Here is a 22,591-nt window from a genome sequence, read left to right as displayed (position 1 = left end):
TTACAGCCTTGGAAACCCTATGGGGCAGTTCTACTCTGTCCTACAAGGTCGCTATGAGTCAGAATCGACTAGATAGCAACGGGTTCGGGTTTTTTGTTTGTTTTTTGTTTTCAGGAGGTTTTTTTGTTTGCTTGATTGGTTGGTTAACTATACTGTTACATTGATATGTATTTTTTAAAATGGCGATCTACCTGTGAAAAGAAATGTGAATAGCAAATCTGGTATTTCCAAGCCAACAATGGGAAACCTTTCTGCATGATCACAGTGTTGTTCTGTGACTGTCATTCGAGTTCTCATTCACTTCCTCCCAATTCAATGTTGATTGTACTGCAAGTAAATGCGCTTTTATGGGAAATGAAAGTCCTATTAATCTTACTTAATTAACTGTTCCAAATCTTAAGAAATTTCTTTACTGCCTAATAAAGTTATTGATAAAATTTATAAGAAAGTAGTGCTCCTCAAGATATCTCATAGTTCTGCAATAAAAGACCAATTTGTTGGTGCGTAAACTCACAGTTGCTCCTACAAATCATATGTTGAAAAAGTAGCCAGAAATCATCTTGGGAAGGAAGTAAAAATACTTAGATTTGAAATCCAAAGGCTGTTTGATGGATGGGACTTCTGTTTCTTGGAAGGCCCCTTCCAAGCACATATTGGCGCCATAGTGTTGTTTGTACATGGTTTGCCCTCTTATTTATTTTTGCCAGCAATGTTCGTATCTCAGAGTAACCAGTAGTTTCTTTTGTGGGACTATGGGAAGGAAGTTGGGAAAAATAACTGAGGAAGATACTTCAGGTAGTGTTTAGGGAGAGGAACCATCAGACCGAGGAGATAGATAGCAGGGGCCATGGGGGCGAGGGGAATAAGGTTATACAGTGTAACTGCATTCATTCATTTTTTGTCAGTTACTTCAGTCTGACACATTTGCATACCTTCTTACAACATGGATGTTTACCTGCCCTGGCTAATTCTGGGAAGACTTGAGCTAATTTAGCATAGCAGTACTTGTTCCTTGGATTTTCTGCCCAGGCTCAAAAGGTCTGTAAAATCATTGAGATTTGGACAAGAAAACTATTAGAGACTCAAAATCTATTTTCAACATTTACTGAATACTTATAATGATTTGGTCACAGAGATTGGCACTAGAATACAGAAAGGTGTAAGACAGAGTGTCTACCTTCAAGGAGCTCATGTTCTAATGGGAAACATAGAGAAGTAATGCAAAATGTATAATACAATGTGTTACAATAACCAACCAGTTGCCTTAGAGTTGACTTTGACTCAGAGTGACCCCGTGTTTGTCACAGTAGAACTGTGCTCCATTGGGGTTTCAATGGCTGATTTTGAGAAGTAAATCGCCAGGCCTTTCTTCCTACGTGCCTCTGGATGAACTCAAACTGCCCACCTTTTGGTCAGTAGCTGAGTGCTTCACCATTTGCATCACCCGGAGACTCCAAGTGTTATGATGGAGCTATGGAGAGTAAACAATGGGAGTACAGAGGAGAGAGTAACTAACTGCCTGAATGATGCATTGGGGAAAACATGAGCTGAGCTCTGAAGGATGGGTAGGGCTTCCTAAAGCAGATACGTTAAGGAGGGCATTCAGAATAGAGGGAATAGCCTGTACAAAAAGCAGGGAGGAATGGGAGTATGTGGAAATAATTGTAAATGGTTTGTTAGAGCTAGAACTCAGGATACAAATGAGAGGGCAATGAGAGGAGAGACTGAAGAAGTAGGCAAGGGCCAAATCAGGAAGGATTTTGTATTTGTTAATCATTAGCAATGCACCCCTTACTCTATAAGGGATATAGAGCTATTGAAAGGTTACAAGCCACTGACTAAAATAATCTCTGTGACAGGAGGGTAGAGGATGGTTTAGAGATAAGTGTGCATGGAAACCAGAAGACCAAGAACTTTAGAAAAAATGAACTAAGGTAGTAGTAGCAGAAACGGGAAGAGGAAATTGGTTCAACCAGTTTTAGGAAATAGACTCAATGGGAACTGGTAATTAATTAGATATAGAAAATGAAAGATAAAGAAGAGCCTTGTTGATGCCCAGCTTTCCAATTTGGATAACTGCATGTATAGCAATACCTCTCATAAGATGAGTAGGGAACACAGAAAGAAGAGCAGGGTTTGGTAGAAGATATATTAAAATAATGAATTCAGTTTTAAATTTGTGAAAGTTTGAGGTACCTGTGGAGCATCCAAGTAAAGAGATCCAGCAGGAAATTGCATGTCAGGAGAGAACTCGGGATGGGAGAAAGTTTCAGCATATGCAAATGGGAGTTAAAGCTGTGGGTATGGATGAGGTTGCCCAAAGAAGATGACTGCAAAGTATTTCCAGCATTTTCATAAGTCAGTATCTCTATTTCCTGCACTGATGATAGTGAGATATGGTCCAAAAGAGTGGAAAATTCAAGTCCCTTTCATATATCTTTGAAGTGTATTCTAGCAGTACGATTTCTTTTCTTTTCACAGAAGCAGATTACCTTCCTGATTGTGTTTTGCTAAGGTTAATATTAAAATTGACTGATATTCCTTTTTCAAGAACCAGTTGCAGAGGGAGGGTAATTTGAAGTCCGACAGGTGTGTGCCAGATATCAAGAGAAAGCCAGCCAGAGATGAAAAATTAGCCACAGATGATTCACAGAGCTCAGAGTGAAAAGAGATCTTTAAAAGTTAGTCATCAGATGCCTTATTGATGCATTTAGAATCAGCATTAAAGGGACTGGTTGTATTACCCCATTTCACAGATGGACAAACTGAGACAAAGTGTTGTGCTATCATCTGTTTTGGTTATGCAGTTAATCAAAGCAAGGGCAGTGGGTTCCACACTTAGGCTCTCTTATGCCATGCCAAAGCTCCTTCTGGTTTGAACAATGAGAAATAAAAATAGTGCCAAGATTACTGGGTGGTAATTGTTTCTCTGTCTCTTTCTCACTTTTCTTATGTCTAGGAATCATACACAAAGGGAATGGAGAAAATGTGTTCATTTCCCAGCAGCCGTCAGTTATATCAACCATTATGGGCAATGGACACCAACGGAGTGTAGCCTGCACCAACTGCAATGGTCCAGCCCACAACAACAAACTCTTTGCTCCTGTCGCCTTGGCTTCTGGCCCTGATGGTAGTGTGTACGTTGGTGACTTCAATTTTGTAAGGCGAATATTTCCCTCGGGAAACTCCGTTAGTATTTTGGAATTAAGGTAAGTCTCCTCTAATCTCTATGTTTGCTTAGTGGATAAAGAAACAAGAGTAAAATAACATGAAGAGACAAGGGCTTTGCCAGAAGGAGCAGAATACAAAGTTGCCCAGGATGTAGCACTGGGTTAAGATGCAGGAATAGGGACAAAGGACATAGTTATAAATGGCCATCCCTCCTACTTGAAGACACCTTTGTGCACTGCTTTGGAGAACCAGAAAGTGTTGTCATCCCTATATGTGTGGCTTCCCTGTCTGCATTGTCATCACTGACATGGATCTCAATACTTCCCAGTGCTCAGGTAAGTAAGTCACTCACCCCCTCCCGGTCACTAGTGAAACTGATTAAAAATATCTATTCCGTTCTAGCAGGTAGAGATATTGTCAAATCTAAAAGGTGAAACTTTCTAAGTTCTCAAGGGCCTGTTTTTTGAAGTGGTCATTCCATAAAGAAGAAGAGTGGAAGTCTATGTTTGCGTGGTGTGAGAAAGCATACAATGTTTAAAGCATTTATCTTTACCTTTTCTCACTCTTTCTTCTAGGAATTTTCTTGAGTGTACAAATAAGTATTTTGATACCTTTTGAAAAGAATTCAAATCTTTTGGAATTCCATATCCCGAAGTTACACAAAGATTACAACTAAATAGACCATGGTTTAATCAGCTTATTTGCCCCTTTCTGAGACTATAAAACACAAACATGCCCTCTGGAGTCCTAGAAAAGGAAAGTATCCACCCCCATCCCATAGGGATGCTCTGTCTTCCCTGGGTAAACTAGTAAAGCCTTCCTTCTAATTGTTTAGGACAGCTTTATCCCTAACACATGCCTTTGGAACAGTAGGCTACAAGTTTCTCTATGTTAGAGAAGATTTTGATGCTATCCTATAAACTATTCCATAAAACAGTTGTCGCCATAGGCATCACCTCAATGACCTGAAAAATAGTGACCAAAAATAGTGACTGGGAGAGCAGAAACATTGATTTAACAATGGTTAAGCGCTCAGCTGCTAACTAAAATGTCATTGGTTTGAACCCACCAGCTGCTCTGCAGGAGAAAAGACCTGGAGATCTGCTCCTGTGAAGGTTACAGCCTAGAAAGCCCTATGGGGTGGTTCTACTCTGCTTTATAGGCTCACTGTGAGTTGGAATCCACTCGACAGCACCTAGCAACAACAACAACATGTACAGAGCACCATCAAGGCCAGTCAAAACATATAAGAAATTTTGGGACATTTTCATTTAACACTTTCTTAAATTCACACAAGCATGGAAATTTGAATACATAAGGACATTCCTGGAAATTTTTTAGATTCTTGTGCTTGCTTTGGAATACCTCTCTTTTTTCAGACTGAGTTATTCCTTCAGACCTAGCTAGGGAAATCTTCTAGTCCCAAGCCCCCATCCATTTTTCACATTAATTCACTCCAGTTTTAATACATTTCTTAATTATAATTGCAAAGGCTGTCATAAGGAAGAAAGCTGTTAAATCCCTTGGCTAATAAAAAAATAGACTTCAAAGTTAAGACTTTATAAAGACAAAGCACATCTACAGAGTCTAGAGAGGTACTAATTCAAGGCACCCTGCCTTAACCAAGTGTTCATGTACCTCAGGATGCCACACCCCATGGGGACCTGTCATTCCCAGCGGTACATCTCTTTGGGCACCTACCTACTCACTGGAAAGTCGACAAAGAAGGCTAAAATGGTTGTATGCTTGCATTTTGGAAATGACTTAGACAACATTCTACATTGTTTTCAAAACCCCAGGGATGCTCTATCTACATGATGCCAAACATGGACAGGAACACTGAAGAATTTATGCAAGATCGAAATGTTTCTAGTCACGCAGATATTTGCTGTCAGGTAGACAGAGACATGTCTTGCTGAGCCTATCTAGTTAACCCCTATATAGCTAACTCCTCAAAGAAAAAGCAATGGAATTATCTATAAAGGCAAAAGAAAAATAATATTACTATAAAGAAAACCCAGCTAAGTTCAGCCCTTTCCTTTGTAATTTAAATGCAAATTTACCTAAGGTGGAACAATTGTCATTCATTGATGGGATTCTTTCCTAGTCAAGGATCCTTAACAGTTCACAAATTTGCATTTAGTTCAAAGGACCTTATGACCTTCAACACAAAACCATTTGAAGAGTAAAATAAAATAACTTGGGCCCTAATTACAAAGTGATTTTCTCAGTATAAGAAAAATTAGTTTCTGACAGTTTGAAGTATTGTCCAATGCCTGTATTCATTCTTACTCCACAACTTGGTTGTCTCTCATTGCTGTAGCTCTTCAAACATGTAGGCGTGCACACACCATGTACTGTTCACACACCCAGGCTCTCTCAGCCTCAGTCTCCCTAGCTGGCTTCTCGGAGCTGAGATCCTCTAGGGCCGTGCTTCTTAATATATATATAAAATATATAATCACACAAAAGTGGCATCCCAAATTTGTGACTTTAGCTTTAGAAGGGTCCATAGAGGCTATCTGTTATCTGTCCACCATGTTGTCCAGTGCGCAGTGCATCCCTGACAGTTGGTTATCTCAACTTTGCTTGATCTCTTTCAATAATGGGAAACTCAGATACCTCTCAAGACAGCCCGTTGCATCTTTGGACTGCTCTGTTAGAAAATTCTTTCTTATATTGAGCTATAATCTGCCTCCATGAAACATCCACTCTGTAGTGGCAAATGTTGGCATCTGAAGCAGCACAGATGTCACTTCCTTCTTTTACCTGACAGCCTTTCACAAATGTGGAGACAGCTATCACAGGTTCCTGAGCATTCTCTTCCTCAGTTTAAACATCCCTAAATCCTTCAACTATTTTTCATCAATTATGACTTTGTTTCTTTTGTCTTTGATTATGGCCTCAGGGCCAGTTTTCAGTCTCCTAAAACGAATAGGGATAATTTTATAAGTAAAAATAAGAGACATTATATCAAGTGCTTTGCAAGAATTCAAATATGTAATATCCCCTTGCTCCCCTCTCATCTTCTAATTTCACAATTCTATTAGAAAACCCATTAAGCATGACTGGAAATGATTTATTCTTTATAAAAAACTCATGCTACTATTTTCTTCTCTCTTTCATTTATTTATTTTGTCCGTCCCTAAAAATGAAAGAGAGGAGAAAATAAGAGCCTGGTAAATGCTTCTTGGTGTCTTGAGTAATTTGGGCTCAACAAATGTCAATGTGACATGAAAATTTCTCTTGAGATTTTACTGTTTCTTTTACAGTGACTGGTTAATATTTCCTACATTGTTCTCAGGACTTGACTCCTGTCATTGACTGGGGAGTAGAACTTGAATAGGACTCATTTAGGGACAGTTAGTCTGCTGAGGAGCAGTGGAACTTACAGAGCATTCTGCTAAAGGAACAAATGGAACCTAGGCTTTGAGAGCTCTGCAAATGTTTGAGAAACGACCAAGAGCCATCTGGAGTTGCAAATAGTAGAAACACTACTTGTAGATGACATAGGTGGTTACCTACACAGTTTGATCTCATGTATTAACAGTGGCACTCCAAGGCTCCCTCCACCTCACCAAAAAATATTTTCTTTGCCGGCCTTCCACGGTGGCCAAAATTTCCACACTAAGAAATGTGTTTCTTTGAGTTGAGACATTGCATCTCTAAGAGTCCCCAAGCACAAAATCCTCTGTTAGAATGACCCCATCAAGCTAAAATCAGCCATTAATCCCTCAGCATGGATTGGTTTATCAGATTGCTTTTCAAAGGGACTGCTAGCTGAGAGCAGGGCCCTGAAACACAAGACGTGTAGATTGTGATAAGGGCAAGCAGGTAGAACCAGAGCATGGGGAAGAGTGGTCTTGGGTGAGCATCGCTGGAGTTGGAAGCTCTAAGAAGTCAGTGTCTGGCAGGAGAACTGGGTGTTCAAAGAAGACCATGGGAAAATGAGCAGGAAGGTAGCTGGTCCTGGCAAAGAATAAAGAAAAAAGCTGAGTAAACATGAAGAACAAGTGAAGAATTACAGCCATCACAGAGTGGGCCAGGCAAACTCCCGTGATACCAGGTCACTAGACAGCAATTCCAAAGTTGATATATCCCCTCCCACACCATCCCCCACCTCATGAAAATATAAAAAGAATAGATGGAACATTATGCTAAGAGAAAGAAGTGAGACATAAAAGGCTACATGTTGTATCATTCCATTTGTTTCAAATGTCCCAGAATAGGCAAATCCATAGAAATGGAAATTAGATTAGTGGTTGCCAAAGGCTAGGGGATGGGGTGGGGTGGGGAGTGACTGCTAATGGGGTTTCTTTTTGCGGGGGGTGATGAAAATGTTCTTGAATTGGATGATGATGGTGGTTGCACAACTCTCTGAATGTACTGGAAACAACTGAATTGCATGTTTCAGAAGGGTGAATTGCATGGTATGTGAGTTATATCGCAATAAATATTTCAATTACAAGAAAAATAATAGATGGCCCTTTCATCCTCTTGATCCTGAGAAAATCAAAGATCAATTTAAAAACCCCACCACCAGGAGCATTTCACACTCTAAAAAGATTTGCAATTCCACTCCTTTCTCCTCCTATCTCGAAGCAAGCTTCAAGTCAGTCAGTTGCCAGGTGGCGAGGCCCACTGATGGTCCCAGACACTTGTGAAGAGCTCACACACTGGCACCTCAGCGTGTAGTCTGTTGCTAGCTAGACAGCAGACTGACTTTGGTAGTGGCTCAATCCTAAATCCTGAACTAAAAGTAATTCTGAGACAGAACAAGGTCACACACTGGAAATAAATTCCATCATTTTCACTTCTTCCCTCTGAGATGTTAATGAGAGAAGCTGCTCTGCATAATATGGGACATCTTTCCAAATTCACAGTGACATTATTGGCAGGATCAGAAGCAGCTGCAAGAAAGCCAAACCATCCTCCTCCCCAGTCGTTGCCACCACCTAAGAATTTCAAAACCCTTTGTAGCCACACAAATGGTCTGTACCATGAGAATCTGCTGTAGATGCAGCCGTGTTTTAATGAGGCCCTTCTTGTACTTTCACCACTAAACTTCCTTCAGGGGGATCAAGCATCTTACAGTGATTAGAACCAGCCTAGAGCACACTCACACTGTAATTTGGAGGCCACAAAAACAAACCCGTGTCTAGAGACAAAGAAACTCAAAGAGGTGCAAGTGCCCAAGGCCAGGTTTCTAATCAGAACTTACCTTTTGACCTTTTGTGTCAACCAACAGGATACCTACCCTTTTGAGTCAGGCCAGGGAAACAGAAAAATCAGCCGGCCTTGACCTGGCCGAACTGATAAAACCACAGAAAGATTCTCTTTAAACAAAATTGAATCAGTAGTAGTAGATGGCTTCAAATGAAATAATTTTACATTTTATCTTCTTTACTGACATTCCAAAGAATAAGAACATTTTCTAGGTTAGATGAAAAGCTTTGTTATCTCCATGTTTTTTTTTTTTTTTGAAATGACATAAGGGCCAGATTTAAAAGGATTTTAAAATTAAAATGACTGTATCTCACAAATGATTATAGCTTTTTAATTCTGGGCAGACTTGCCCCAAAGTCAGGCCTGTACATAGACTGAATGCCCCTGTGTGAGAAGTCTCATACCAGGTCCCAGAGTGAAATGCCAATACTTCGTGCCAAGAGGCTTACAGGTCAGAGACCCCCAAAACGTTCTGCTTGTTCTGGCCTGACGGTTCTGTTTTGCCCACCCCAGTTGCCCCCTTGGAGCATGGATGGCTGGAAGACACAAAGCTCTAATACTTGATGTGCATGATGTTTAACTGAAGCTGTTTTGACGCAGCAGTTTTGATGCCTGGAATGTTCTGTCATCGTCAAGAGACAACCTTTACACTTTCATCTTTTTAAAAAATTTCTAGTACTGCTAAGTAGTATGCATAAGCCAATATCCCTGCCCTATCTCTGAGATCAGATAAGTGGCTTAAGGTTAGGTTTGGGATAGCTATTGCTTACAGGACTTGGTAATAAAATTCAGTGATTTTACATTTTGATAGGGTGGTCATGGCTCTCAAAAGTCTACAATGGTCAGACACTTTGTAGTGGCTACCTTTTCAACTCTTAGCCCAGTGGTTCATAAACCTTAATCTACATCAAAGTCACCAGTGGCATTTGTTAAAAATAAAATTCCCAGGCCCCATTCCTACCTGAAGATTCTGATTCAGTAGGATTGATTTTCTGGGTGGTGCAACAGTTAGTGCACTCGGATTGGAGGTACAGGTCCACCTCGAGACACCTCAGAAGAAAGGCCTGGTGATCTACTTCCAAAAAATCAGTCATTGAACACCCTGTGGTGTACAGTTTTACTCTGACACACATGGTGTCTTCATGAGTTGGAGTTAGCTCAATGGCAACTGGTTTTACTGGGGCAGGGCCCCAGGAAACTGCACGTGCAGCAAGAACACCAAGTGATTCTGATGCAGATGGTCCAGGGAGAACCTTTTGAGAAGCCTGCCTTGGCGTTCTGTCCACACACCAACGAGGATATTCAAGCACCTTCACCCCATCATAGGAGGAGAAGCCAGGAGGGATTAGGTCAACTTTGTCTTCCACACCTGACTAAATGATCCCTGTGGAGTCTCTCTAATAGCTACAAGCAGAGTTAGGAATAGGTGTGTCTGGTTAGATTTGGCTTGTTGAATTGATACTGATGACTCTCTATTTGCTTTTACTTGCCACCCGTGGATACCTTGTGCACCCTAGAAACAGAGATACCAGACATAGGTAAGCAAATCACATGGGTGGTTGCCTAATACCCCCTCTTGCCTAAAAGGCCACTTCCTAATAATTTGCTGACAAGGAAATTTTGCTTCTTAAGTAAGGTTGGAGGAATAATATGAAAGTAAAATTGGGAGTTATGACTCAGGTAAGTGTCTTCCAAGAGAAGAGGGCTCCAATAAGTGGGAACTTGCTGGAGAATCGGAACATACTGAAGAGAAACAAGATAAGTGAAAGCTGCCAATTCGGTACTTGATGGGAAAGCAAGGCCTTAAGTCTCATTATGTTTCCCTTAGGTGATATCACAAATGGGTCTATAAGTTCAAATGGATTTGGTGTTTTCAAGTTGCAGGTAGGGAGAGAGATAATAGTGCAATCTCCCTAGATTCAAAAACGTAGTGACAAGTGTATTAAGAGACCTGACCATGATGACCTTGAATAAGATTTTTTTTTCCTTTTTTCTTTTATGTGACCTCATGGTTTCAATTTCTTCCCACCAAAAAGAAATCAGAAAAACTTAAAACTGGCCATTTACTGATAATGGCACATACCTCTGAAATTAATCATAATGAGTATTTCTATTCAATGTGTTTATGCGTTACACTTGTCAAAACTGTTCAAAATTATCTGAAATTGCAAAGGAGAAAATTGAATGTGTTCATTCCCGAATGTCAATTGTCATCAAAATGGCACTGATAGGATTTTTTATTTGGATTTTGTTTGGGATATACCACTTCCTAAACACCAGTGCACAAGATCAGCCTTACTACTTTGGCATAACTGATTCCTTAAGTAAATTAAGTCAGTTGTCAAATTGCTTACTGGTTAAATGCTACACAGTATTAATTATAAGCATTAATTGCCCATTTAACAAGCTAGGTGACTTTAACCCGCATGAAAGAAGTGATCTTTACTAAGCTGGAGGGCATTACTTGAATGTAAAACTAACCAGAGGGTGACAAAAGTCTAACACTGACGTTATAAAAGAATCTTCACAATTCTTACATTGCAATATGCATTTAGACACAGGGGATTAAAGCAAATTGGACTGTAGTCCAGTGGTTTTTCAGCAATGCTTTCTTTCTCAGGTCTGGCATGTTTTCAGAAGGTAAAATGAAACCAGTCTCAAAAGATCTAAAGTGTGCTTGGGAAATGGCATGAAATGGCAAGAAATTACATATCAACATAAGGGATCTTCCTGACTGTTGACCATCAGGAAAATAACATTAATCGAATTTGAATTTGGTGTGTTGGGATGTTCCATTTTCTAAAGGTCAGCACACAAGGTTTGAGAAGAGCCCAGCTGAGCAAAACAGGACGTGTTGCTCAGTGAGAAGAAGGCAGGAACACTTTTTTGTTTTTTGCCACCTTCAGAGCAAGAGTATTCCGATGGTATTTTTCACACACAGTTGCATCTGATCTAATCTAATCTTAGTCCAGGCACAGACTTGTTAGTGACCCTGGACAAGCCCCCAGTGTGCCTGAGTTTCCCCAGCTGAGGTTTGAGGAGAATGATAATTCTAACTTCCCTCATAGGCAGTTTGGGGATATTCAATAATGAATGAATGTAATGCATTCCAAAGTGCTTTTGCACGAATAATGTTTCTCTTGGAAAAATAGCCTATGGACTCTTCCTAAACAAAGCATGATTGATGTGCCTTAGTTGGAACTCCCAGAAACTGATTACCAAAATAATGAAGGTTGTTTCACAGGAGGGTTGTGACCCTTCTGTATTCTAGAAAGGTCTAAGGGCATGGAGAAATTTTGTTCTGAAGGCAAAAATTCAACTAAATAGGTATAAACTTTTACTCAAACTCCTATTAAAGCAGTCTTTGCTACAGAGATGCCTTGTCTGATATGACTGCCAAATCAGTTCTGGAGTCTGTTGGGGCCCTTAACAGTTTATTTACAGCACCTGTCCTGGTGGTTCCAGGGTTGAAGATGTCCCTGGAATCTACTGGTTTCTCTTATTTGATGAAGGTAAGTAGGAAAAAATCAAGTATTCCAACTGGACCAGATTTTTTTCCAATTAAAAACTATAAACTGAGTCTCAAATCAGTATTTTCCAGTCTTACTATTATTAACATACATAAATATGCTTAGAGGGCAAATACAATGACAAATACAATGAGGATCATGCCATTTCATAAGGGTATCTTAACTGTTCTGATGACCTTCTCTCCTCCATTTTGCTTGGCTAAGTAGCCAAGGCCTGAACTCTTTCATGTCTTAGCTGGTTTCATGTCCTACAGTTCAGTTTTGCTCAGCACTTACTGAACCTCAACCTTGTCAGGCACACTGTTGGCACTCAGGATAGAAAGATGAATGAATATGCTGAAGATAGAGAGATGAATATCCTTGCCTACAAAGAGCTCACAGTATAGTTGGAGAGAGAGATACGTGAGAAAACAATGCTTATACCTGGCACCCAGATCTTGGTGTCTAATACCATTCTCAATAAAAGGAATCAGGGATCCTTGGAGAAATGGCTGATTCTAGGACTGAGGCAGGAAACATACAAGATGAACTTGGAGCACCTGTTGTGCCATAGAATAAAGAAGTGCTTAAAAAAACAACCCTACAATAATAGAGGAACGTCAAAGATACACAGGAATCAGCTGAAAGAGCTCCCTATAGCCGAAGCTGAACAATTTGAGCAACAAAATATATAAAATAGTATTGAATTATAACTCAAACTAGAAAATAAATATCCATGAGTCAATACTGATATATATAAATGGTGGAATGCATAAATAACTCCCCGTTCTTAAGTGTTGGCTGTGCATAGTGACTTCCTTCCAAAGAGGACAATATGGAAAGTGATGGACGGGAGTAATGTTACGGTGGAGAAAGCTTACAAACACTACCTCAGCCAGGTGATGAAACTTACCATCAACAGTGATAAGTCAAGTCGATTGCATGTAACCTTGATATGATGTGATGAGAATGGCATTTTACCTCTGTGGTCTTCCTCCCAAAAACCCATAACCCTAGTCTAACTATGAAAAAACATCAGAAATATTCCAGTAGAGGGGCATCCTACTAAGTACCTGACCAGTACTCCTCAAAACTGTCAAGGTCATCAAAAACAAGGAAAGTCTGAGAAACTGTCCCAGCCCAGAGGAGCCTAAGGAGACAAGACGACTAAATGTAATGTGATATCCTGGATGGGATCCTGGAACAGAAAAAGGACATTAGGTAAAAACTAAGGAAACCTGGAAATCTATGGTCTTTAATTAATAATAATAATAAAATAATGCTAATACAGTGTAATAGGTGCTGCTAGATCAGGGACCTCTCCTTTCTGCTCATTCCTCACCTTCTACACTTCTCTGTCATAACACTCGTGACTTATGACAGTCATAGCCTGTTTACTGATCTGTCTCTCCCACTAGACTGTGAGTTGCATGAAGGCAGGGGCTGTATCTTGTACACAGGTAGGTCTCCAGACCATTGCACAGTTCCTGGGCATGTTGCACGCACTTAGTAGATGCTTTTTAATGAATTAATGAACATATACATGATAGAGAATGGCACCAAGGAAGGAGTGACTAGTTCAGGTGAGAGATGACAGAGTCTTAGACTAATGACAGTGGAGATAAAGAGAAGTGGGCAGGTTGGAGAAGAATTTAGGAGGTAGAAACAAGAAAACATGGGGATTTATTGGATGTGGGGAATAGTGGCGAGGAGGAGTAGTAACGAATGACGTCTTGTTTCTCTCTTGGACAACTGGGTGCTAGGCAGAGTGGTGGGCACTAGCAGAGTAGAGAGGAACAAGACAATGTTGCTCTCTCCAAGAGCGCATGGTTTACTTGGGGATACAAACACATAAATAATTTAATATGACATGTAATCCCCAAAATAGAGATAGGCATAGTACAAATAACCCAGGCTAGAGGTTGAGGCAAGGCTTTCTTCAGGGGATGATGCCTGAGTAAAGCCTTAACAGGTGCGTGAGAATTAATGGAGTGAAGAAAGGCTTGGATACCACACCAAGAAAAATTAAAAAGTTTTTAAAGATGGGAACCAGATGATCGTACTTTACATCACCCTGGAGGCAGGCACCCTGGGAAAAAATGGATTTAAGATTTCAAAGACACCTCCTATAAACCAGACTGTAGGAAATAGTTCAGGCCAGAGATGATGAGGGTTTAAACTAATGTAATGGTAGAAGAGATAGAAGAGAATAGTTCTGAAAGCTAGCTTATAGACCCAACTGCATATGTAGAGGAAGGGAGCGATTAAGGACAACTTTCAGATTTGGGGCTTGGATGATATCAGTAGTACATGAACCTAAAAGCAAAGTATCTCCAAACCAAAGTTACTGCAGCCCTTGGGAAAAAATGAAATTAGAAAAGTCAAAATTAATGAATGAGCTCAGCCATCTATGCAGATGAAAATAACACAAGAGAGCCCATGTGAATATGTAATTAAGGAACTTCAGGAATACCCTAAATCCAATCAAAGTAGCTTTAGTGTAACCTGTGGAAGTGTGGTGCACTGTGATTAGAACAAAAAAAAAATTAAATATAATCAGTTCTATTATGTCCTAAAAGAAGAAAGACTGGGTTAGAGGAATGTGGTGGTCAGCTAAAAAAGGAAAGTGTGCAGAGGAAAATTTGGCAGTGTATCTCCAGCACAGCCCTCCCTGAGCAACATTCCTCTACTTTTGTACATGCCTCTTAATTTGCAACAAGAGCATGGGAAGATGGTAGCGGCCTCAAGTGAGGTAGGAAGCCCAGGAAGAGAAGTAGTTTATGAGGGATGGGGAAGGCAGTAAAAGCGAATAAATTCTGTTTTGGATTGATTGAGATTGAGATGACTGAGACGTCCAGGAAGTCGTCTAGCAGGTCAGTGAATAACTGAGTGTAATGGTATGAGACAAGTGATCTCTGGGATTTTCCCTCTTCTGTTTCTTTCTACCTCCAGATGGCTAATATTTAAATGTCAGCATCATTACAGGTTAGCAGTACACATTGAATTTTTATATATATAACCAGCCCATTACTAGAAAAACAAAATACAAGCCGCAGGATTATCCAGCTCCTCAGTACCTGAGAAAGAAGATACAAGAATTCTTCATCTATTAAGAGGTCTTTCTATTTGTGACTAAAGGCGGACCCCAGGGGGTGCATGTTGAACAAATTGCTTTGAATAACTTTGCTTTTCTCTTCCTTAGCACAAGTCCTGCTCACAAGTACTATCTGGCTATGGACCCCGTGTCTGAATCGCTTTATCTCTCAGACACCAATACGCGAAAAGTCTACAAGTTGAAATCTCTTGTGGAAACAAAAGATCTGTCCAAGAATTTCGAGGTGGTGGCAGGAACAGGTGATCAGTGCCTTCCCTTTGACCAAAGTCACTGTGGAGATGGCGGGAGAGCATCAGAAGCTTCACTGAACAGCCCTCGAGGTAAAAAAAATAATAATATATATATATTTTTTGGGGGGGGTCATCTAAAGATTTCATTGGACTTCATAAAAACCTGATGGCCACACTGTGGTCCATTCATCTCAATGTTCTGCCTCTGACAGACATCTTCTCTGAAGTTACCTCAGAAGATAGGCACTCCACGGACTAATTTTATAACCAGTTTGCATTAGTATAGCCAAACCTGTTATTAAAATATTGAAATGTTTCCTTTCTGGTTGATAAATAGCTATTGTCTGAAGCCTCCCGAGTGCCTCGCTGACACCCTCAACCCCTCCCTAGGACTCTCTCCTGGTAACTCCCCACAATCCAGTCACTAAGGGTTAACTCCTGGCCCTGCAGCGAGCCTCCCAGACTCTGCTCTAGCCCTGTGTCCTGCATTGATTCATATCAGGTCTGTACCCACCTTCTGAGGAGCCCTGGTGGCACAGTGGTTAAAGCGCTGGGCTACCGCTGTTAAATATTTTGAATCTCTCACAGACCCTAAACATTCCTGACTTTTGCTTAACAAACTTAAATGAGCCTTTCTTTCATCAATTTATCTAAATCATTCTTGAAGCTACTTACATTTTTAATTCATATCACCTATAGGATAACAAATTCGAAAAAAAATTTTGCCTCCTATGGGATCGAGGCCTCACTTTTGTTTGTCCGTTTTACTTTTCAATCTTCAAGGTTCAGCCCTCAGTTATATTGCCTGGAATTTCGTGAACAAATCTGTGTTCTCCTAGTCACTTCGTGATTTTATAGACTTGGTTCATATGCTCATCTTAGCCTATTAAGCTGAAGAGGAATCAACTTTTAAGTCTGCCATCGTATCTCGTCTACCCTATCTCCTTAATTATTTAATCACTCCTGTTCCTTCTCCAAGAGATTTTCTCTGCGTTCATTAGAGTGGGTTTTATGAAGCCACTGTTATTTTTTTATTATTACGCAAATAATCCACATTTATTGCAGGAAAATTAGAAGAGAATGCAAAAAAAAAAAAGTAATTAAAATCGCCCATAATCCTACCACATGTAGAAAACTATCTTTAAGATTTCCGTGTAAATCCTTCTAGACTTTTTTCCTATGCAGGTCATGTATTTTATTCCTTAAAAATGGAATGACATTATACAATGCTGTTCTATAACCTGCCTTTCACATTTAATGTATTATGAACATCTTTCCATGCCAATAAATACAGTGAGGTCAATGTGTTTAATTTGTTAGATGGTCACTTATTGTTTCAAATATTAAATGGTTACTCTTTAACCATTTGACATTTGCCATATTGGTATTAAATTCTAATACTATCAGAGCTTAAAGCCTTCCCTTTCTTCAGGATGAAATTCAAGACCTATGTCTTTCATAAAGCCCCTCTGGTTAACCCCAGCCCATTAAATCTGAATTTCTTTTAACAGTTAGTGTCTACACTACCCAATTAGCACTTGATTATATTTTGCCTTCTTTTGCTTTCCAGTTCTTTCATGAATGGGAAGTTTTTTTCCTCCCAACTAGGCTGCTTGAGATGAGAAACTACATCTAATATTTCTTTTGAGTCCTCCACAGCTCTTCCACCCCCTGCAATTTCTAGCACCACATGGAGGCCATTGTACATGCATATTGTACAATTCATCAATTAGTTAACTCTTACCTATGCTCAGTATTTCTGAAAATAATTTCAATGATTCTTAAAGGGGGTGACGTTTTACCTAAAGAAACATAAGCCCCCAAGTATTAAAGGGTTTTGAAATGTTCCTTTTTCCTCCTGTGCCAGCTCTCATTCCTTACACATAGTAGGACCACAGTAAATATTTCATGAATGAATGAATAACCCCAGGTTAATGTATAATCAGCTCATCTTTCAAGGAAATACATCCCATCTTTTACACAGGTTTAAAAGTCTTGCAGATATTCTAAGGATTTCTGCATAAGAAATGGGAAGGAATCAAGCTTGTATTGTACCTAAAATTGACATCCTCCTGAGTTGCTGCTAGTATGAAAACCACTCATCTCACCTACCACATTCAACCTGCCACACAGAGAAGGCGTATCTCCGCTTTGCCAAAGAAAGCCAGTGATTGGTTCACTGCTGCTTTTTGTTTGCTTGGAAAACAGCAATAATAGAGTCCTGATGAACAGGATTTACATGAACTCTTGAAGTATCAGTAATGAGAGTGCCAAAATGTATATATCTATTAAAGTTAATATTAAGCTGAGATTTTCTTCTTGTCATAGCTAGTAGTACGTTTTCCCTTGGCTTGATTTACTCCTCTTTCTATCCAAGACTGGCCTTTACCATAATTGGGTACACTTTATTCATCCCAAAGCAGTGAGCGGTCCTAAGAACATCTGGCCTAGGCTTCAGACAGCTGAATGTCTAATCCACCCAGGATAACATTCACATAATGTCCTGAAGCTGATGTTGACAACATCTGCTCTGATCCTGTGGCTGAACTAAGAGATGCTTAACGGTGGGTGGGGAGGAGGAAGGTGGCTCAGATTAGATATCCACATCTCCTTCAACCATATTAGCAGGGTTTGAAGACTTTGTTAGTGATCTTCAAAATCACCCAGATGGCAGAACCTATGTCCAGACATCAGTCACTCTGAAATTGCTGGTCAGAACCCTTAGGTGCCTAGCTAGGTCACCTAGCTCCATGCCAAATAGATAGCACTCACCCTTGGCAGTGAATCAGAAGTGAGATTTTCATTATATGGAATACTGCAGGGCAATTCCAGAGACTTCCATAGAAGAAGGAAAAATCATGCAAGAAGTCATTAAACCACAGTGTGCAGATTGAGAGGAGGGTATTGCTAATTACGTCCTTGAGGTTCTCCTGCAAGTTCCTGGACTCTCAGGAAAGTCCAGTTTGTTTCTTTTTTTGCATTACAACCACCATGCACATCAGCTTCAAATGAGCCTCCCCTTCTGCCTCCCCCCTTGGAAGACAGCAAATGTTTAATATATTTCTTTAAGGAGAGGTTTGGTTTTTCCCTCCACCTAGAAGCTAATAAAGAAAAACTGTAGATCAGTAGAAAATGGAAATGTACATCTAGGGAGTACCATTTCTAGGTTAGGAAAGAGAACTTGCTTTAAGACTTTAACAAGTAACATATTGCAATTACAGGCAGGCTCTCCAACATGTCCTTAATTATGCAAGGTAAGTCAAATAAATGTTAATCTGCAGACAGCCAAATTTACTTTCTGAATCTGCTCTAAAAAATAGGATGAAATAAAATTTGCTTTTGAGATCATTTGTCCTAAAGTTGGAGTAAATTATCAAATGAGATTAAAAAGCAGTCAGCAAAAGGTCAGAAGCCATGGAATTTTTTTTTTTTTTTTGAGAAATGGCAGTAAAGTGTGGTGAATACTGGGTTAAGGAGCCTGGATTTTCTTGTTCAATCTACATAATGCCAGTGTTTCTTTGAATGACCTTGTGTAAGTCACTGTACCTCACTGTGGTTTCATTTCTCTGGACACTGAAATAGACTTAATGTTTCCATCGGCCTGTTTTGTCATTTAAACACTGGGTCCTGAGATTCCTCAGTTGTAAACTGAAGGTCTGAGAATGAGCTCTTAATCTCCCTCCCAGCTCTAATGTATTAAAATAACCATAGCCGTAACTTACTGGGAGTTGCTGGGTGGCTCAAATGGTTAAGCACTTGACTACTAGCCAACAGGTTGGCGGTTTGAACCTACCCAGAGGCGCCTCAGAAGACACACCTGGCAATCTGCTTCTGAAAGGTCACAGCCTTGAAAACCCTATGGAGCAGTTCTACTCTGGACACATGGGGTCGCCATGAATTGGAATCAACTCAGTGGCAACTAAGAGCAACAACATGACTTACCGAGTACCTACTGTGTACCATGCCTTATGCTAGGTATTTTACACACAGTAGCTCTAATCTTCACAACAACGATGCAGAAGGTAAATAGTATTATCCCCATTGTACAGATGAAGAAACAGAGAGTAATATAGGTTAAGAAATTTACCCAGGGTCAAACAGTTTACAGGTAACAACACTGGAATTCAAACCCAGGTCGGCCTGGTTCTAAATCCCATGATGCCGGGAAAAAAAAAGAAAAAAAAAAAAAAACCTTTGATGCCTCTGCTATATCTCCCATTAAAACCCATTGCCATCGAGTGGATTCTGACTCATAGAGACCCTATAAGACAGAGTAGAACTGCCCCATAGAGTTTCCAAGGAGCAGCTGGTGGATTTGAACTGCTGACCTTTTGGTTAGCAGCTGAGCTCTTAACCACTGCGCCACCAGGGCGCCTCACTGTATCTCACTGCCTGCCTTTCAGCTAAATTCCATGATTTCTATCTCTGTTGGATTCTCTGGGAGGGTAGGGAAGATTGGAAAATGCTTTTCAATCCATTGACATATGCAATGGGAACAAAATATTTTCATTTGTAAGATAAAGGACTTTTAGCCTAGTTTCCTTTTCCTATTAAAGCTATTTCTCTGGTTTTTCTGAACTGATACTGCACCCATCCTGCACTATATATATCATTTGCATCGTCTGTAAATGTAATTATTCAAATAAATCTTCAGGAAAGCTTGTCATATCTGTTTGGAAGATTCTGCAATTAGGAAACTTCAACTTTTTCTTAAGGCATAGAGGCAGGAAGCCTTCACTTCATTAAATTTCTTGATTACAACAAACCAAACCCATTGCCACTGAGTCGATTCCAGTTCATAGCAACCGTATAGGACAGAGCATTCAGCTGCTAACAGAAAAATCTGTGGCTCCAATCCACCAGCCACTCTGAGGGAGAAAGATGTGGCAGACTGCTTCCGTAAACATCGCAGCCTTGGAAACCCTGTGGGGCAGTTCTACTCTGTCCTGTAGGATCACTATATGATGACTTCAATCTGAATCTCAATAAAGAGAAACATTTGCCATTTTACTCATCAATACTTCAATGTAATAGGGCAAGGAAAAAGTTTAGCAAAGAGGTTGAGGGAGTGCTAATCCCTGGCATTGTATATGAGTTTGAATTGACTATGAAAGATGCTTGGAAAACATTCATGGATGATGTAGCTGAAACTTAGGTTCCATTTATTATTTTTACTGCAACTTTTCTTTAATTCTACAGAGAACTCAAACTAATGAGTCATGTAATAGATGACCAAGTACTTAAGCAGAATGTAAAATAGTACTAGGTGGGGATAGAAAATAAAATTTGTGACAAGCTGAATGCATTTATTTTTTTTAAGTAGATACACAGGGTGAAGGAGTGACTAGACAGGATGAAATTAATCAATGACTTAATTTGGTTCTCTTGGACCTCATCACAATTTTATCTCTATTTTCATGTATGTCTTTAAGAAAATTGACCTCAGAACTCAGCAGGACTAAGGCAATATCCAGATGAGCACAAACAACCCCTGAGCCATTCCCTATCGGGGAAATGATCCTTAAATCTTGACAGCCTCCTAAAGTGGTTTTAGGTTACTCAGGACATTAATCACACAGGATTCACTTCAACTTTATTGGCAATTAAGAAATCTGGGTATGATAAAGTCTAGACACAAACAATCTGTTTTTGTCCCTACCCAGCTCTATCTGAGGTGCATCCTGAAGCTCTACTGATTCTCCTGGCATCTGCATGCTATTTCAAAGTTAAATTTGGGGTTAATAGGAAGCAACTAAGACTCAAATCGGTGACTTCTTGCTGATGTCATTGTGCCTATGAGGAAGAGAGTGTAGTACAGAAATAGGTACAAGGATGTTCTTTTGGATTTCCTGTGCAATGGGGGCAGTTAGGATTTCCCTAAATTCCTTTAACATATCCACCATGATGACATAACCATTTGGATCGACACTGAGGCCAAAATTATGAGGAAAAAGATGACATATTTAGGAAACTACAAATAATTCAATGTTGTTAAAGTAAAAATATTTGAGGGTAAAAGAAGGGGCAGAGGCAGGAATAAGAAGTTTGTATTTTATCATATAGGCAAAGGATTTGAAGCAGGATATTGACATCATCATCTGATGCATGCATATTTGATAGATTTTTCTAGTGATGGAGTATGAATGCACTGGAGCAAGACAAAGGCAGAGAAATCATAGGAGGTACAAATATTTAAAGGATAGGCAATGGAAGTGGATCCAATGAAAGAGACAGAGAAAAAACTCTCAGAAAAAGAGGAAGTAAACCAAGAGAGTGTGTAATCCAGGAAACCAAGGAAGTAGCTTGTTTCAAGGAGTGTTGAAAACAGTATCAAATGCCACACATTTGTAGCCATCGGATTGGATAATTGGTGACCCTGCCATCAGTGGTTTGAATGGAGGTAGAGGTGAAAGCCAAATTTGAGTTGGTTGATGAGCCAAGGAGAGGAGACGAAATAAAGACCATTAGTGAAGCTTGCTCTTCCAAGAAGTTTGAATGCAAGAGGTCTGAGTAATAAGCAGAGTGTAGGCAAGGATCTCAGGGAGGCTTTGTCTACAGGGAAGATGTGGTAATGTTCATAGGTCCATGGAGAGATACAGAAGACAGGAGGAATAAGGGATGAAACTGGGAGTGAGTATGCCTTGAATAGGAGGAAAGACTGAAGAGACCATCCTAAGAATATGTGTGAGTGTGGGATTGGGATGAATTTATAGGTAGAAGGGGATAGAAAGTTGATAGTAATCCATTCTGATAGTGTTTTCAGATGGTAGCCCTAGTCTGCTGAAAATGAGGAATTAAGGTCAGGCCTTGAGGTCAGTAGGAAAGGTTGGAAGAGCCACTGAGTGACGTCTGCTTTTTGGATAAGATAACATTCTTCCACCCATGGTCAAATTTCCATCTCAGCTTCAAGGCATTCCCATGGGAACTTTCCTCCAACAACTTTTATCTTAGAATCAGAGGCATCCTGAGAAAAATATGTTTGACAGAGCCTTAAAATTCTGGCAAAATAACTGTTCTTTATCCCTCAGTGATCCTGTTTAGATTTCATTTAGGGAGGCTTCATTCCTAAACCATGCCATTGGTTTCTCAGTTTCCTGTAGTGATGCTAGAAGATTTAGTGCCTGTTATACAGCTAGAATGGGAGCTTAACCTCTTTTTATTCAATTGGTCTAATTCATCTGCTTATGATGGTCGAAAGATTTTGGCCTTAGATTAGGTCAGCAGCTGAAATTTGAGAAACTTTCTGTTTTTCTGTTGCAAACCTAGAGCCATTAAGTTGTTGATGATGGGGGAGAAATCAGACAAAAGGAAGACACTTACACCTAACCAAAAAAAAAAAA

General features: G+C 39.9%; 1 protein-coding gene across 3 annotated transcripts in view; it reads left to right on the top strand.

Annotated features, from left to right (window-relative positions):
• The window catches only part of TENM1 (teneurin transmembrane protein 1), a 609,234-nt gene that overhangs the window by 484,289 nt on the left and 102,354 nt on the right, over positions 1-22,591 (top strand). For 2 of the 3 annotated variants that reach the window (XM_012556473.2, XM_004379593.2), the window contains exons 20-22: positions 2,960-3,209; positions 9,915-9,935; positions 15,109-15,341. In XM_012556473.2, the coding sequence (XP_012411927.1) occupies positions 2,960-3,209; positions 9,915-9,935; positions 15,109-15,341 (504 nt within the window). The remainder of the gene's footprint in view (positions 1-2,959; positions 3,210-9,914; positions 9,936-15,108; positions 15,342-22,591) is intronic. The other variant, XM_004379594.2, reaches the window with a different exon arrangement.

This window comes from Trichechus manatus, unplaced genomic scaffold (assembly GCF_000243295.1).
Source record: "Trichechus manatus latirostris isolate Lorelei unplaced genomic scaffold, TriManLat1.0 scaffold00066, whole genome shotgun sequence".
Classification (NCBI taxonomy): domain Eukaryota; kingdom Metazoa; phylum Chordata; class Mammalia; order Sirenia; family Trichechidae; genus Trichechus; species Trichechus manatus.
Note: the sequence above shows the minus strand (reverse complement) of the source record. Positions and strands in the feature narration are given on the sequence as shown.